We start from the raw sequence: 16,787 nt of genomic DNA, 5'->3' as shown, positions 1-16,787 counted from the left end.
ACTCACTGATTGACCTGATTTCAACTCGACGGCCAAATCGTCCAAGACCCGCCGCTCTCGAAGTGGCTCCCATTGAAAATGAACTTCCGCCCACTTTTACGCTCTCGCCGCCGGCGGTGTGACCGAACAGCTCGACTTCATAAATCCCGCAAGTTTTTTTTGTAAGTTGAATACGGTAGGTGATCTGGCGGAACCTAGATATTTTACTTTATAAAGTGTTAAATATGGATATTTTTCCTTAATTAACCCTCTGGGGTTATTCATTTATGGGTCACACTCAGGACCTTCGAGTCAAAAATGACCCGGAGGGCGGGATTAAGATAAAAAAGATTTGAGTAAAATCAATGAAATATATTTTTGTTCAATAATATTTTTTCTTTTCTTTTTTGGTGTTTTAAGATAATTTTATGATTTATAATTAATATTTATGCAATAATAATGACCCATTTTTTCCCATTGAATATAATATATTTTTTTTATATATGTATATATTTTATTAAAGCTGTATTTCATTTTAGAGTCAAGCCTAGGTCTCATGAAAGCAATTTTTTAAATGAGATCGGTGCCATCCGGTGGACACATTGAGCATTTTTATTACGCAATAGCACATCTTTACCACTATAGTGGATCTTGCGTTTTATAAAAAAAATAAAAAAATCGTAGCCTCATCAGAATGGTCCGAAACTTGGTAACTTTATTGGTACTTGGTATATGAACACCCAAAAATTGGGGACAGGATTTGAAAAGTCTAAGTGGTCGTAAAAAAAATAGTCACACTCAGGACCTTCGGGTCAAAAATGACCCCCATTGGAAATTAATGGGAAATTAGTTTTTTTGTGCATACAATCTACAAATCAGCCAGGATGCAGAAAAAAACGAGAGGGGTGAATCTCTAAAACATAAAGACTGCAAAACAGACAAAAAAAACTCACACACACACACACACACACACACACACACACACACTTATACACACAAAAACACACGCACACACAAATGAACGCGAGCCATTCCAAAAGCTAATTGTGTTTTTGTGTGTGTGTGAGTTTTTTTTTGTCTGTTTTGCACTCTTGATGTTTTAGAGATCTTCACTGTTGATCCTTTTTTTCTGCATCCTGGCTGTTTTGTAGATTGTATGCACAAAAAAACTCTGTATTTTCATATTTTAGCCAATTTCCCATTCATTTCCTATGGGGGTCATTTTTGACCCGAAGGTCCTGAGTGTGACTATTTTTTTTACGACCACTTAGACTTTTCAAATCCTGTCCCCTTGGTGTTCATATACCAAGTACCAATAAAGTGACCAAGTTTCGGACCATTCCGATGAAGCTACGATTTTTTTACATTTTTATGTCTACATTTTATTTAAAAAAAATTGGGTCAGAAATGACCGAAGAGCCCCAGATGGTTAAATATTGTTTATGAAAGTCTGTAAGTTCACTTTGAAGCGGAAGTTTTAAATCCGAGATTCCAGTGCGGAGTGGAAGCTCCACTGTGCAGTTGAAAAGGCAGGAAAGCAGTCCGAATTGGGTCGTGATGGTGGTTCAGAAGAGCCGGACTGCAGCAGGACGTCCCTGACCTGTCGAGGTAGGGTGTGCATCAGCCAGTTTTCTGCCAGCAATCCGCCTCCACGGAGCCCAACACAGCACCCCAGCTCCACGGGCAGCTCCTCCAGACTGTTTCCCCGCACATCCAGCCGGGACAGCTGAGTCAGGCCGCCCACACCAGCCGGCAAAGAGCCCAGCGAGTTATTCGCCACGTTCAAGCTGCGAAGTTCCACACAGCTCGCGAACAGCTCTTTGGGAAGGCGTTCGAGTCTGTTGGCGCTCAGGTCCAGTTCGCTGAGGAGTGTCAGGGCCCCCACCTCGGCCGCAAGCTCCTCCAGAAGGTTTCCGGCCAGCAGAAGGCGGCGAAGTCTGCGAAGCGTGAAGAGGGCGGACGGTAGGTTTTGCAGCTGGTTGTGCGCCAAATCCAGGAGCTCCAGTGATCGCAGCACTCCTACACTGGCCGGCAGGGCCAACACGTGATTATACGCGAGTCGCAGACCGGACAGACGGCGCAGATGCTGCAACCCCAACAGCTCCTCTAGAGTACGCAGGCTGTTGTGTTGCAAGTCCAAATTGCGCAGCCCTGTGAGCGCCAGCAAGGCCGATGGCAACCTCTCCAACTGGCATCCTTGCAGCTGCACCTCCGCCAACCCGGTCAAGCGCCTCAGTCCAGTCAGTACCAACAACCTGGTGCCCTCGTTGTACACCTCCAGTTTCAGCAGACTCCCCGCTAATTCGCTGAGCTCCCCCGGGACCTTCTGGAGCGCGCCGCGCAGCACCAGGACGCGGAGGTGCCTCAGCTGACGGAGGCTCCCGAGGGCCCAACCGCGCCCCATCCCGCCCTCGCTGCTCAACCTCCCGGTCAGGTGCAGCTCTTGAAGGCCGCGGAGGGAGTAAACCCAGACCGGGATCTCGGTGGCGTGGGTGAAGGTGAGATGCAGAGTCTCCAGATGTTCCTGAAGGTGCTGCAGCGCTCCAGGCTCCACCGATGCAGTGCAGTGGTAAAGGTGCATCTCCCTGAAGAGAAGACCATCCTGATTAACTCAGCCAACAGTCTCTAGTCTTTACTACATCTCAAAACTATCTATCTATCTATCTATCTATCTATCTATCTATCTATCTATCTATCTATCTATCTATCTATCATCTATGTCTGTCTGTCTGTCTGTCTGTCTATCTATCTATCTATCTATCTATCTATCTATCTATCTATCTATCTATCTATCTATCTATCTATCTATCTATCTATCTATCTATCTATCTATCTATCTATCTATCTCTGTCTGTCTGTCTGTCTGTCTGTCTGTCTGTCTGTCTGTCCGTCCGTCCGTCCGTCCGTCCGTCCGTCCGTCCGTCCGTCCGTCCGTCCGTCCGTCCGTCCGTCCGTCCGTCCGTCCGTCCGTCCGTCCGTCCATCCATCCATGTCTGTCTGTCTGTCTGTCTGTCTGTCTGTCTGTCTGTCTGTCTGTCTGTCTGTCTGTCTGTCTGTCTGTCTGTCTGTCTGTCTGTCTATCTATCTATCTGTCTGTCTGTCTGTCTGTCTGTCTGTCTGTCTGTCTGTCTATCTATCTATCTATCTATCTATCTATCTATCTATCTGTCTGTCTGTCTGTCTGTCTGTCTATCTATGGCTCTGTCTGTCTATCTATCTGTCTGTCTGTCTGTCTATCTATCTGTCTGTCTGTCTGTCTGTCTGTCTATCTATGGCTCTGTCTATCTATCTATCTATCTATCTATCTATCTATCTATCTATCTATCTATCTATCTATCTATCTATCTATCTATCTATCTATCTATCTATCTATCTATCTATCTATCTATCTATCTATCTATCTATCTATCTATCTATCTATCTATGTCTGTCTGTCTGTCTATTTATGTCTGTCTATCTGTTTCTCTGTCTGTCAAGTTATTCATCAACATGACTTCTTCCGGCTTGTGAGATGTATGTAGTTGTAGAATTGCATGTCTGTGTAGTGGAACCTGCTCTGTGTTTGTGAGAGAAGCAGCCAACACATGTTAACACACATTTACTCTTCTAGCTGAGCATGGCAGCCGAGGTCACTGGGGTCACACAGGCCTGTCTCCTACACGACCAATTCTTAGTTAAAGCATTTACTTTACATTTCATCTATCTAGCTTGATTATATATATATAGAGCTAAAGTAACGTGTGTTAATGTAAAAGCCTACCTGAGCGCGGTCATGTTAGATATCTGTGCTGTGAGTTTGGCGTCTCCGATCAGCTCCAGCTTCAACAGCTCTAGCTGGCTGAGGGTGAAGAGGGCCGGGGGCAGGCGAGGAAGAGCCACGAGCTGCAGCAGAGAGCGGCCCTGCGGGTCACACGTGATCATGGATCGCAAGCGCTCGGCCCCCCAGCGCCGCTCCAGGCTCTCCTCCAGCAGGCGAGTCTCGCTGACCGGCGACAGGAAGACAGACAGCCGCTGGGACAGCAGAGGGTCGTACTGGTCCGCCATGTGCAAGAGGAAGGCCAGGTCATTATGAAGGTCAGGGGCGTCTAGCATGGATCCTTTCTCACGAAGACTCTGGAAAGAGTACTGCCTCAAAGACCTGAGGGTTAGGCAATAAGAGTTCATCATAGTTTCACCTGTAACTTATATAGATTGTAAGAGTCAGGTTCCGGAAGTAAAAATGGGAAAGATTTGTGATTTATGAACCTTTAAAGACAGCCCTACTGTGAGTTATAATTGATGGTGTATGCTTCTGTCTAATAGCCTGGCTCTGCCCTTCTACGTACTTCCGCTCAAGTTTAATTTTCCTTCAGTGTGTCGTCTGGGATTGCGGTATATTCTCTGGTTTTCTCCGGCCAAATTTTAACCGGCCCAATCAGCGAACAGAGGGAGTGGCTGAGAACGACGACGTTGATGTCGTGCGCTAGTTTGAGTTGTAGTTCAGTAATGGCGGCGGAGAAAGATGCAAGCAAAGCCATTCGGCCCGTTGTGGCAATGCTTCCCGAATATCCGGAGCAAGAACAATCTTTGCTTGTTTTGTTGGTGGCCATGATGTTGTGGCCCTCCTCCCCACGGGGTTCGGGAAAAAGTTTGATTTTCTCACTCCGTTAGTGGTGAAGGAGTTGGCTAAGCCTAGGCCTGTCACGATAACTACTTTGCGATATATCGTCCCAGAAATAATTGCGATAAACGATATTATTGTCATTTTAAGACTATTTTATGCCACCGAATATATAATCCTAATATAACAGCATAATAATGCAAGCAGACCTACACACTTTCAAATGACAACCTTTTAATTCTTTAGCTCATGGAAATTAAGGGGTAAAATATATATTATCCTAAAAAATATTTTTTTTTTGAATAAATAATACATTTACATTTACATTTAGTCATTTAGCAGACGCTTTTATCCAAAGCGACTTACAAATGAGAGCAATAGAAGCAACTAGAACGGTCAAGGGCTACAGTATGCAAGTGCTGTAACAAGTCTCAGTTAATCTAACACAGAACACACGACAATTTTTTTTTTTTTTTTTTTTTTTTTTTTTTAATAAATTAGACAGACAGAAAGTGAATCGAATGGAATGTTAAGTGCTATTCTTGATTGGTTAGGTGCTGCTGGAAAAGACGTGTCTTTAGCCGTTTTTTGAAAATGGCTACAGACTCGGCGGCTCGAATTGAGATAGGCAGGTCATTCCACCAGGTGGGGGCAGTCCAGGAAAAGGTCCGTGAGAGTGATTTCATGCCTCTTTGGTATGGCACTACAAGGCGTCGTTCACTGGCAGACCGTAAGCTCCTGGAGGGTGTGTAAGTCTGAACAAGCGAGTTTAGGTATATTGGTGCAGAGCCAGTGGTTGCTTTGAAGGCGAGCACCAGTGACTTGAATTTGATGCGAGCAGCTTGAATTTGATGCGAGCAGCTAATAAACATTTTCCCTTGTGAAACGGCTTTAACACTTGTCATTCTGCGTTGACATTTACATGTGCAGCGGAACGGGGGATTGCGGCTTTGATATTGAGTCCATTTGGGCTTATTCTTCCAAACTGTCAGCAGTTGTGAGGAAAACACTAACGCCTCAAATGGCACCTTTTTTCACCTGTCGATAACCGCACTGTGTATGAAGGAACTGCCCGAGAACCACTTTCGCCTCCATCTCGGAAAACATACAAGATGACCGCACAATCGAGTAAAATATTGGTGACAGTCATTATCATGTAAAAATAATGGGTGATATATTGCATCACAAAAAATGATTGAGGTCATGTACATATATTGCGCGAAATATCGATATATTGATTATTGCGACAGGCCTAGCTAAGCTGATTTGGTCACAACCAAACGTTAGCGATTTGTTATGGCAGATCCAGAGTGGCTCTGGGCAACGTGTACGAGATCTGTTTATCTGTTTAAGTCCTATTTTAAAAATGTTTTATCTGAATTTGTGGTGAAAAACTATACATTACCCATGGTGCCGAAAAATTCAGACAGAAAATTCCATCAATCAGAGATTCGCGGCGAGCAAATTATGCTAAAAGAACTCACTTTAGACTTAGGCCCAATCCCAATTCTATTTTATACCCCTTCGCTTTCCCCTACACCTCCCCGCCCCTTGAAACAGAGTGCCAAGGCGTAGCCTAGGGGTGTAAATATTCCCCTAAGAAATGGGACACCACTACTATACCATTACACGTAATCATACCCCGTTTCTTTTATTAGTGTCCTGTGACATTTACCCAGTATGAACAGGAATGAAGTGCGTAGTCTATATCTAACAGAAATCAGGTGCGAACACGTTTAACAAATTACTCTTATATAATGGACTTAATAAAATGGCACTCGTTTTCAGTTCAAAAATGTATGAGCCTTCAAGTTTCCTAAGATGATACAGAACATACAAGACTAGTGAAGCCGCTTTTCCATCGGGCCAAACTGTTCTCTTGGTTTATTAACCGTTCCATTCCGTGCTGATCCGAGGCCTGCCTGGTTTCGTTATCTACTGTGGTGCTGCGATAATGTTCATACGTTGTACGTCAAGTCAGTCGTTGCCTTGGTAACTAAAGAGTTTACAGACGATATGTATTGTAAATATCGACTGCATTATGAAGGATGACCAGATATATATTTTTACACTATTATTAATATGTGTTCATATCACTCAAATAGTGCGTTTAGCAAGCGACACGCAAGTGATCTATCCCGAGTAGCAACATACACACAGTCTATGCAGCACGGTAGTCGGTGGAGGGAAACTCCTCATACCCATTCGTTCGAAGTGTGGTCCTGAAAAATATTCGATGGAAGGGCTATCTGGGGAAAGTGAAGGGCTAAGGGGTAGAAATGGGATTGGGCCTAATCCTGCGTTCACACCAAATGCGAATAGAGTGTCTGGAGCGAGTGATTTCAATGTTAAGTCAATGGAAAGGCGCTTTGACGCGAGTCTGGAGGTCCTGCGGCACGATAGACGCGTTTTGCGTGGGGCGATGGACGCGTATCCAGTTTCTGCAATTTGAAACAAATTAAGCATCTTGCGTGATACGTGCGAGTGGTGCTTTTTGTGCATTCATGCGTTTGAAGCGAATTTGCGTCTGACGCCCGAGTTGAATTTTTTTTTACTTTGGAGTCAATTTGTTGCGCGTTAACCAATCAGGAGCCTGCTCACTGCTGTCACATGGTAAAGTGACGTGATGAGAAACCCTGCATAATTTAAAAATACTACTATTGTGTCACAAAATGGAGTTAAGACTTTTTCAGGTAAGAATGTAGTTTAAAGCTCAAATCTGTGGTTTATTTATAAAGAGAGCGCCTATTTAAAAAAAAATATTTTTGTGTTTGTGGAGTTGTGAGATCCAGGCGATCAGCGGGCGCTCAGCGCTCATTAACCCCGGCGTGAGCAGCCTTTCCTCGGCCAGTCCTTCTGACATTTGCCGCTGGCTCTGATGTCCTGTAGTGGTTCGTCTTGTGTGGATCTAATTTTGCTTCAAATGCTCGATTTATACGCGCGTCCAATTCGCGCGAGTGGATTTAAAATGTTCAAGCGTCCAAATAGACGTCGATTTTGACGCTGTATTCGCGTTTGGTGTGAATTCAGCATAAGACTGTAGGATCTCTATGAAAAAAGGAATGTAAAAAATATTGCAGCTGAAAAGTGGGCGGGACTAATGCACTCTATTGGCATCTAGAATGTCTTAGAACACAAACAGACACGTCAGTTCAGTCAGCAGAATCTCTCGACACTCACACATGGAGACAGACTACAGACTACATGGACACAGCCCTCTCCTGTCTCGGGACGCCCATACTTGTGGAAGATCCAGAAGAGGGCGTAGACGCCCAGCAGACCGAACAGGAAGAGCAGCGAGACGTAGGCCTGCATCAGCTTGCGCAGGACGGAGGACAGCGAGTGACTGCACTGGAAGAGGCTGTACCCGGTCAGAGCGTGAGAGCGAAGCTGGCAGACGTGGCTGAAAGAGATGGAGCCCAGGAGAGGAGTGGTGTAGCTCACGATTAGAACGAACTTCAGGACCTTGAACACCGTCTGAGCAGTATACACCTAAGGGAAGAGTTGTAAAAACACGTGTGACTCTATAGGTCCTCTTTAACCCTCTGGGGTTCTTCATTTATGGGTCACACTCAGGACCTTGAAGGGGTGAATCTCTAAAACATCAAGAGTGCAAAACAGACAAAAAAACTCACACTCACACACACTTATACACACAAAAACACACGCACACACAAATTAACACGTGCCATTCCAAAAGCTAATTGTGTTTTTGTGTGTGTGAGTTTTTTTTGTCTGTTTTGCACTCAATGTTTTAGAGATCTTCACTGTTGAGTCCTTTTTTTCTGCATCCTGGCTGATTTGTAGATTGTATGCACAAAAAAAATCTAATTTTTGCCAATTTCCCATTTATTTCCTATGGGGGTCATTTTTGACCCGAAGGTCCAGAGTGTGACTATTGTTTTTTTACGACCACTTACACTTTTCAAATCCTGTCCCCAATTTTTTTTGGGTGTTCATATACCAAGTACCAATAAAGTCACCAAGTTTCGGACCATTCAGATGAAGCTACGATTTTTTTACATTTTTTATTTTAAAGCTACACTGTAGTATTTTCCCCCATCTAGTGGTGAAAAGGTATATGACCATCCAGTGAATATTAGTTTCTCTTCCTCTCAATTCTGATTTCATTTTAACTCCTACGGTTGCCGATTTAGTCCAAGATTAACATGGCTTCCAGTTCGACCTCGTCCACATTCGACACGGTGCCATCAAGTGTTAAAACGCCAAAGGCGAAGCTTGAATTTACGGGTATGTCCCTCTTTGGCTAATGTACTTTCAAGATGGAGGGGCAACATGGCGACCCGCATTCGAACCCCTCACCCGTATGTATTTTCAATAAACTTACGAGAATACTTTATTACTTGAAAGAAGTAAATATACATTAATGAGCACATATATTTTTGAAAGAACTAAGTGTTTTTAGCAAAGAATAAACTAAAAAAGTTACACAGTGTAGCTTTAAAAAATTCGGGTCAGAAATGACCGAAGAGGGTTTAAAAGTCCAAACTGTGAATGTGATGAACTGACCTTATAGATAACATCCGAGCTCTCGCAGTGAGCGCGAAACCGGCGCACTCTCTCGAACAGAGCTCTGGCCTGCTCCCTGTCGCTGCGGTCCAACGTGGCTCCCGGTCTGGACCCATCCGGGACGACCTGAGCCGGCAGAACCGGCTCCTTGAGCGACCGAGCGGAGATCGTGGAGCAGGTGGATAATGTGGAGGGACACGGAGACGGCTGCGTTGTGGTGGACGCACTATCAGTCCCCGCCAGCAGGGGGCTGTCCGTCCCCGAGTCCAGACTCGACTTGCGCGTCTTGTACGAAGATGTCACCTGGACTTTGGGTCGCACTTGTTCCGCCTCTGAAAAGCGGGTGTCCAGTTTGGCTGTGTGCGACAGCGCCTTCGTCGTCCAGGGGGATTCGCAACATTTGGCGAGGAGCGACAGGAAGTGCTCGATGCGAGCAGACGTGAGGGGGAAGTGGAACCAGAAGCAGCCGCTGGCCAGCAGAACCAGCGTGTGGAGCAGCGTCACGTACGGCAGGAAGCGCGAGTACCAGGGCAGCGCCTCGTGATAGCAGACCTGGCTGATGTAGACGTACTGCTGGAAGTCCAGGTTGGTACGTCGGCCCTTCGCCGGACTCCCGGGCGGCTGTTTCGCGTCTGTGAAAACAGACTCAGACATGGGCTCCATCGTGGAGACGGAGTGTACGGGGACACACACCACTCCGTCCCGCGACAGCAGAAGAGTCCCGGCCAGGATGGACACCATCAGCATGAGCACCAGCAGGTAGTCCATGAAGACTTCCCACCACGGCTTCAGCAGCTTATAACTGCCCTGCCGCTCGCCGCCCGCCCACAGCTCAGACAGAGCGAACATCTTCAGAGGAACACCATCAGATCAAGAATCTAAAAGCAAACAGCAGCTCTTTGTTTTAAATGTTTAATGATGCTCAGGTTTTGAGTGTTTGCTATGCGGTTGCTAGGGTGTTCTGATTAGTTGTTAATGTGTTGCTTCAGTGTTCTGGGTGGCTGTCAATGCATTCCTATGTGGTTACTAGGGTGTTAGTGTGTTGCTATGTAGTTGATTTAATGTTCTGGGTGGTTGTTATTACGTTGCTATGCGGTTGCCAGGGTGTTCAGATTGGTTGTTAGTGCATTGTTATGCGGTTACTAGGGTGTTATTGTGTTGCTATGTATTTTTTTTCAATGTTCTGGCTGGTTGTTATTATGTTGTCATGCAGTTGCCAGGGTGTTCTGGGTGGCTGTTAGTGTGTTGCTGTGCGGTGACTGGGGTGTTGTGGGTGGTTGTTAGTGCATTGCTATGCGATTACTAGGGTGTTCTGGGTGGCTGTTAGTGCGTTGCTGTGCGGTTACTAGGGTGTTATGGGTGGCTGTTAGTGCGTTGCTGTGCGGTTACTAGGGTTTTGGGGGTGGTTAGTGTGTTGCTGTGCGGTTACTAGGGTGTTATGGGTGGTTAGTGTGTTGCTATGCGGTTACTAGGGTGTTCTGGGTGGCTGTTAGTGCGTTGCTGTGCGGTTACTAGGGTGTTGTGGGTGGTTGTTAGTGCATTGCTATGCGATTACTAGGGTGTTCTGGGTGGCTGTTAGTGCGTTGCTGTGCGGTTACTAGGGTGTTATGGGTGGCTGTTAGTGCGTTGCTGTGCGGTTACTAGGGTGTTATGGGTGGTTAGTGCGTTGCTGTGTGGTTACTAGGGTGTTAAGGGTGGTTAGTGCGTTGCTATGCGATTACTAGGGTGTTCTGGGTGGCTGTTAGTGCGTTGCTGTGCGGTTACTAGGGTGTTATGGGTGGTTAGTGTGTTGCTATGCGGTTACTAGGGTGTTCTGGGTGGCTGTAGTGCGTTGCTGTGTGGTTACTAGGGTGTTAAGGGTGGTTAGTGCGTTGCTATGCGATTACTAGGGTGTTCTGGGTGGCTGTTAGTGCGTTGCTGTGCGGTTACTAGGGTGTTATGGGTGGTTAGTGTGTTGCTATGCGGTTACTAGGGTGTTCTGGGTGGCTGTAGTGCGTTGCTGTGTGGTTACTAGGGTGTTAAGGGTGGTTAGTGCGTTGCTATGCGATTACTAGGGTGTTCTGGGTGGCTGTTAGTGCGTTGCTGTGCGGTTACTAGGGTGTTATGGGTGGTTAGTGTGTTGCTGTGCGGTTACTAGGGTGTTATGGGTGGTTAATGTGTTGCTATGCGGTTACTAGGGTGTTCTGGGTGGCTGCAGTGCGTTGCTGTGTGGTTACTAGGGTGTTAAGGGTGGTTAGTGTGTTGCTATGCGGTTACTAGGGTGTTCTTGGTGGCTGTTAGTGTGTTGCTGTGCGGTTACTAGGGTGTTAAGGGTGGCTGTAGTGCGTTGCTGTGCGGTTACTAGGGTGTTCTGGGTGGCTGTAGTGCGTTGCTGTGCGGTTACTAGGGTGTTTTGGGTGGCTGTTAGTGCGTTGCTATGTGGTTACTAGGGTGTTCTGGGTGGTTGTTAGTGTGTTGCTATGCGGTTACTAGGGTGTTCTGATTAGTTGTTAATGTGTTGCTTCAGCATTTTTATGTGGTTACTAGGGTGTTAGTGTGTTGCTATGTAGTTGATTTGATGTTCTCGCTGGTTGTTATTACGTTGCTATGTGGTTGCCAGGGTGTCCAGATTGGTTGTTAGTTTATTATTATGCGGTTATAAGGGTGTTATTGTGTTGCTATGTAGTTTTTTTGATGTTCTGGCTGGTTGATATTATGTTGTCATGGAGTTTGCCAGGGTGTTCTGATTGGTGGTTAGTGCGTTGCTATGCGGTTACTAGGGTGTTCTGGGTGGCTGTTATGTGGGTGCTATGGGTAGTTAGTGTGTTGCTATGCGGTTACCAGGGTGTTCTGGGTGGCTGTTAGTGTGTTGCTGTGCGTTTACTAGGGTGTTATGGGTGGTTAGTGCGTTGCTATGCAGTTACTAGAGTGTTCTGGGTGGCTGTTAGTGCGTTGCTGTGTGGTTACTAGGGTGTTATGGGTGGTTAGTGTGTTGCTATACGGTTACTAGATTGTTCTGGGTGGCTGTTAGTGCGTTGCTATATGGTTACTAGGGTGTTCTGGGTGGCTGTTAATGCGTTCCTATGTGGTTACGAGGGTGTTAGTGTGTTGCAATGTAGTTTTTTCAATGTTCTGGCTGATTGTTATTATGTGGTCATGCAGTTGCCAGGGTGTTCTGATTGGTGGTTAGTGTGTTGCAGTGCGGTTACTAGGGTGTTTTGGGTGGTTGTTAGTGCATTGCTGTGCGGTTACTAGGGTGTTATGGGTGGTTAGTGTGTTGCTATGCGGTTACTAGGGTGTTCGGGGTGGCTGTTAGTGTGTAGCTGTGCGGTTACCAGGGTGTTATGGGTGGTTAGTGTGTTGCTATGCGGTTACTAGGGTGTTCTAGGTGGCTGTTAGTGTGTTGCTGTGCGGTTACTAGGGTGTTATGGGTGGTTAGTGTGTTGCTATGCAGTTACTAGGGTGTACTGGGTGGCTGTTAGTGCATTGCTGTGCGGTTACTAGGGTGTTATGGGTGGTTAGTGCGGTGCTATGCGGTTACTAGGGTGTTGGGGGTGGTTGTTAGTGTGTTGCTATGCAGTTACTAGGGTGTTATTCGTGGTTAGTGTGTTGCTATGCGGTTACTAGGGTGTTATGAGTGGTTGTTAGTGCGTTGCAATGCAGTTACTAGGGTGTTCTGGGTGGTTGTTAGTGTGTTGCTATGCAGTTACTAGGGTGTTGTGGGTGGTTGTTAGTGCGTTGCTATGCGGATACTAGGGTGTTGTGGGTGGTTGTTAGTGCGTTGCTAAGCGGTTACTAGGGTGTTGGGGGTGGTTGTTAGTGCATTGCTATGCGGTTACTAGGGTGTTGTGGGTGGTTGTTAGTGTGTTGCTATGCGGTTACTAGGGTGTTGGGGATGGTTGTTAGTGCATTGCTATGCGGTTACTAGGGTGTTGTGGGTGGTTGTAAGTGCGTTGCTATGCGGTTACTAGGGTGTTGTGGGTGGTTGTTAGTGCGTTGCTATACGGTTACTAGGGTGTTGTGGGTGGTTGTTAGTGTGTTGCTATGCGGTTACTAGGGTGTTATGGGCGGTTGTTAGTGCGTTGCTATGCAGTTACTAGGGTGTTATGGGTGGTTGCTATGCAGTTACTAGGGTGTTAGTGTGTGGGTCTCTAGATTTGAGTGCCTCCTCTAATGTGCGTCTGTGGGTTTTTCAGCTGTTTTCTGGTGAAAATGCTGCATCTGATCCCTCCGTACAGTAACAGCACACTCAGCGATAACATTAGTGATATTTAACTCAGCAAACACCTCTAAAAGGAGCTTCTCAAGTCCCGGTTAGTTCTGTTTAGTTTTCTGCAGACTTCTGAAATATGGATTTCAACTGATGCATTTATAATGAGATTTGATTGGGCATGTTAAGCCTATGGTCAGAAAAACAAATCCTACAGAATCTCTAAACTACACGCAAAAGCACAAGAAGAGAAATGCACTTACTGCGACGTAATGCTTTCCGCCCCAGAGCCACTCTCGCCTGCTGTCTGGAGAACCCCAGTCCGGCGCGGGCCGGTTTGTTCTCGTCTAACTTCAGCAACTTCGCCCCTATTCACAGACACAGGGGCCCCAGAAGCAGCTTTGAAGTCGCCATGACGACCGGCACACAATAGGCGCATTCACGTTATCACACGTCAGCGGGCCGCTGGATTTGTAAGTAAAACTCTTAAATTAGCATATATGCAAATGTCAGGTCTTCAGTGTTTACCCAGATCTTTGAGACCGACCCTGTTCCTCTCTAATGTGAACAGCAGGTGGCGCTCATAAGTTACTAAACACACGAGAGTCTTGAGGAATTACTGTAGTTCAGAGGCTTAGTCTTGAATAACTTTTCCAAAAAAAAAATTTTAAGTTGTTTTTTTTTATGTTAAAATTCAGACACTTTTTGAAAGTCCAAGAAGCCACATTTCTAGAAGCAATTTGAAAACGGAAATAAATACATACAAATGAAAAAATGTATTATATGCAAATAGTGTAGTTGTGCGGGAAACCCCCGGTGTTCCCTGAATACATCATCTTGTCACACATTTTTAATTGTCTTGCACTGGAGATTTACAAAAATCCCCAACATCAGATTGACACGTGCGCTGAAAGACTTTCATGCAGTTCATAGTCATGATAATATTGAGCATTTTTAGCATTAGAATCGTTGCGTCTTTACATTAAAGCACAGTGTAAAGAAACAAAGAAAAAGGCTAGTTTTGGGTGGATGCCGCTGAACACGCCCCAAATATGAACATCCTCGTGTGAGGGACCCCTGTCCTGAAATTTAAAAGACATGTCTTTTATAAACACCCGATTAATACAATTAAATACCATTATATATCTAACATTAGTTTCTATTAAGTTGCTTTATTATAAATATTCTCTACTCACTATGAAAATGTACGGTTGCATCATTTATTTATTTAAATACAATTTTTATTCATTTATATTAATCGTTAATCTTATTAAACATTTAATCACTTATTTATTTATCAAATTAATTTTTAACAAATTTTACAAAATTATTAAATAAATATGCAAACTTTTAGAGAAAAAACACACATATATATATATATATATATATATATATATATATATATATATATATATATATATATATATACATACACACGTGTTATTTATTTAATAATTTTGTTATTATTATTATTATTTTGTTATTATTTTTTTTAGACGCTTTATCTCTTTGTAATGATTTTTTATTTATTTATTTATTTATTTATTTTAATTCATGAAAATGCATACAGTAATTGTGCACAATACATATATTGAAAATAACACAAAAAAAACACTACACTCTAAAAAATGCTGGGTTAAAAATAACCCAAGTTGGGTTGAAAATGGACTAATCCAGCAATTGGGTTGTTTTAACCCAGCGGTTGTGTTAAATGTTTGCTTAAAACAACTCAATTGCTGGGTTAAAACAACCCATTCACTGGGTTAAAACGACCCAATCGCTGTGTTAAAACAACCCAATCACTGGGTTAAAACAACCCAATCGCTGGGTTAAAACAACCCAATCCCTGGGTTAAAACAACCCAATCGCTGAGTTAAAACAACCCAATGGCTGGGTTAAAACGACCCAATCGCTGAGTTAAAACAACCCAATGGCTGGGTTAAAACGACCCAATCGCTGGGTTAAAACAACCCCAATCGCTGTGTTAAAACAACCCAACCGCTGTGTTAAAACAACCCAATCGTTGGGTTAAAACAACCCAATCGCTGGGTTAAAACAACCCAATCGCTGAGTTAAAACAACCCAATAGCTGCGTTAGTGGGTTATTTTTAACCCAGCATTTTTTAGAGTGAACCACGTAAAGTTGTCGCTCCTTTGCGGCCCCCAGTTTGAAAACCCCTGTTCTAAGGGTTCCATCTTGCGATCATTTCATGGATTTATTTTTAATTACTTTTTATTTTAATTACATTTTATGATTTAAGCAGCTTGTAAACATACTTTATCACTAGAATAAAGGTTCACTCCAAAAAACGCTGGGTAAAAAATAACCCAAGTTGGGTTGAAAATGGACTAACCCAGCTATTGGGTTGTTTTAACCCAGCGGTTGGGTTAAATGTTTGCTTAAAACAACCCAATTACTGGGTTAGTCCATTTTCAACCCAACTTGGGTTATTTTTAACCCAGCATTTTTTAGAGTGAACCTTTTTGGCGTAAAGGGTTCTTTAAAGTTGACACCACGGAACCTTTTTTCCTATAGAGGTTATAGGCTTGAGGTTCTGTGTTCAGATACACTCTAAAAAATGCTGGGTTAAAAAATAACCCAAGTTGGGTTGAAAATGGACTAACCCAGCAATTGGGTTGTTTTAACCCAGCGATTGGATTGTTTTAACCCAGCAATTGGGTTGTTTTAACCCAGCGATTAGGTTGCTTTAACTCAGCGATTGGGTTGTTTTAACTCAGCGATTGGGTTGTTTTAACCCAGTGATTGGGTTGTTTTAACCCAGTGATTGGGTTGTTTTAACCCAGTGATTGGGTTGTTTTAACCCAGCTATTGGGTTGTTTTAACTCAGCGATTGGGTTGTTTTAACCCAGCGATTGGGTTGTTTTAACCCAGCAATTAGGTTGTTTAAACCCAGCGATTGGGTTGTTTCAACACGGCAATTGGGTTGTTTTAACCCAGCGATTGGATTGTTTTAACCCAGCAATTGGGTTGTTTTAACCCAGCTATTGGGGTTGTTTTAACCCAGCAATTGGGTTGTTTTAACCCAGCGGTTGGGTTAAATGTTTTCTTAAAACAACCCAATTGCTGGGTTAAAACAACCCAATAGCTGGGTTAAAACAACCCAATTGCTGGGTTAGTCCATTTTCAACCCAACGTGGGTTATTTTTTAACCCAGCGATTGGATTGTTTTAAGCAAACATTTAACCCAACCGCTGGGTTAAAACAACCCAACCCAACTTGGGTTATTTTTAACCCAGCATTTTTTAGAGCGTAAGCATGTTAGATATTCAAAGTGATAATGAATCTGCATCTCTCCAAATGTTTCAAAAACAGATTTGGAAAGACATGAAGGTGATATTTTTTTATTTTCGGGTGAACACTAAGATTAATATTCAAATCCATGCAGTTGAATATTCCTTTACCTCAGATGTATAATTCTCTTTTGCCTCTTTTAGAGCCTCTGAACTTGAGCACCGCAATTTCAACTT

General features: G+C 44.2%; 1 protein-coding gene across 1 annotated transcript; it reads right to left on the bottom strand.

Annotated features, from left to right (window-relative positions):
* Positions 1 to 1,456: 1,456 nt before the first annotated feature.
* On the bottom strand, positions 1,457 to 13,683 carry LOC307125450 (volume-regulated anion channel subunit LRRC8D; the record flags this gene model as incomplete). Its single annotated transcript, XM_079815299.1, has 5 exons — positions 13,562 to 13,683; positions 9,110 to 9,987; positions 7,821 to 8,071; positions 3,740 to 4,117; positions 1,457 to 2,564 (listed from the first exon to the last, which is right to left on the bottom strand). The coding sequence occupies exons 2-5, from the start codon at positions 9,956 to 9,958 to the stop codon at positions 1,457 to 1,459; spliced, it is 2,586 nt and encodes an 861-aa protein (XP_079671425.1). The 5' UTR covers positions 9,959 to 9,987; positions 13,562 to 13,683.
* Between the last annotated feature and the right edge of the window lie 3,104 nt (positions 13,684 to 16,787).

Source organism: Gobio gobio, assembly GCF_949357685.1.
Source record: "Gobio gobio genome assembly, chromosome: 1".
Lineage (NCBI taxonomy): Eukaryota > Metazoa > Chordata > Actinopteri > Cypriniformes > Gobionidae > Gobio > Gobio gobio.
The sequence above is the reverse complement of the archived record's forward strand: the minus strand, read 5'-3'. Positions and strand labels throughout refer to the sequence as shown.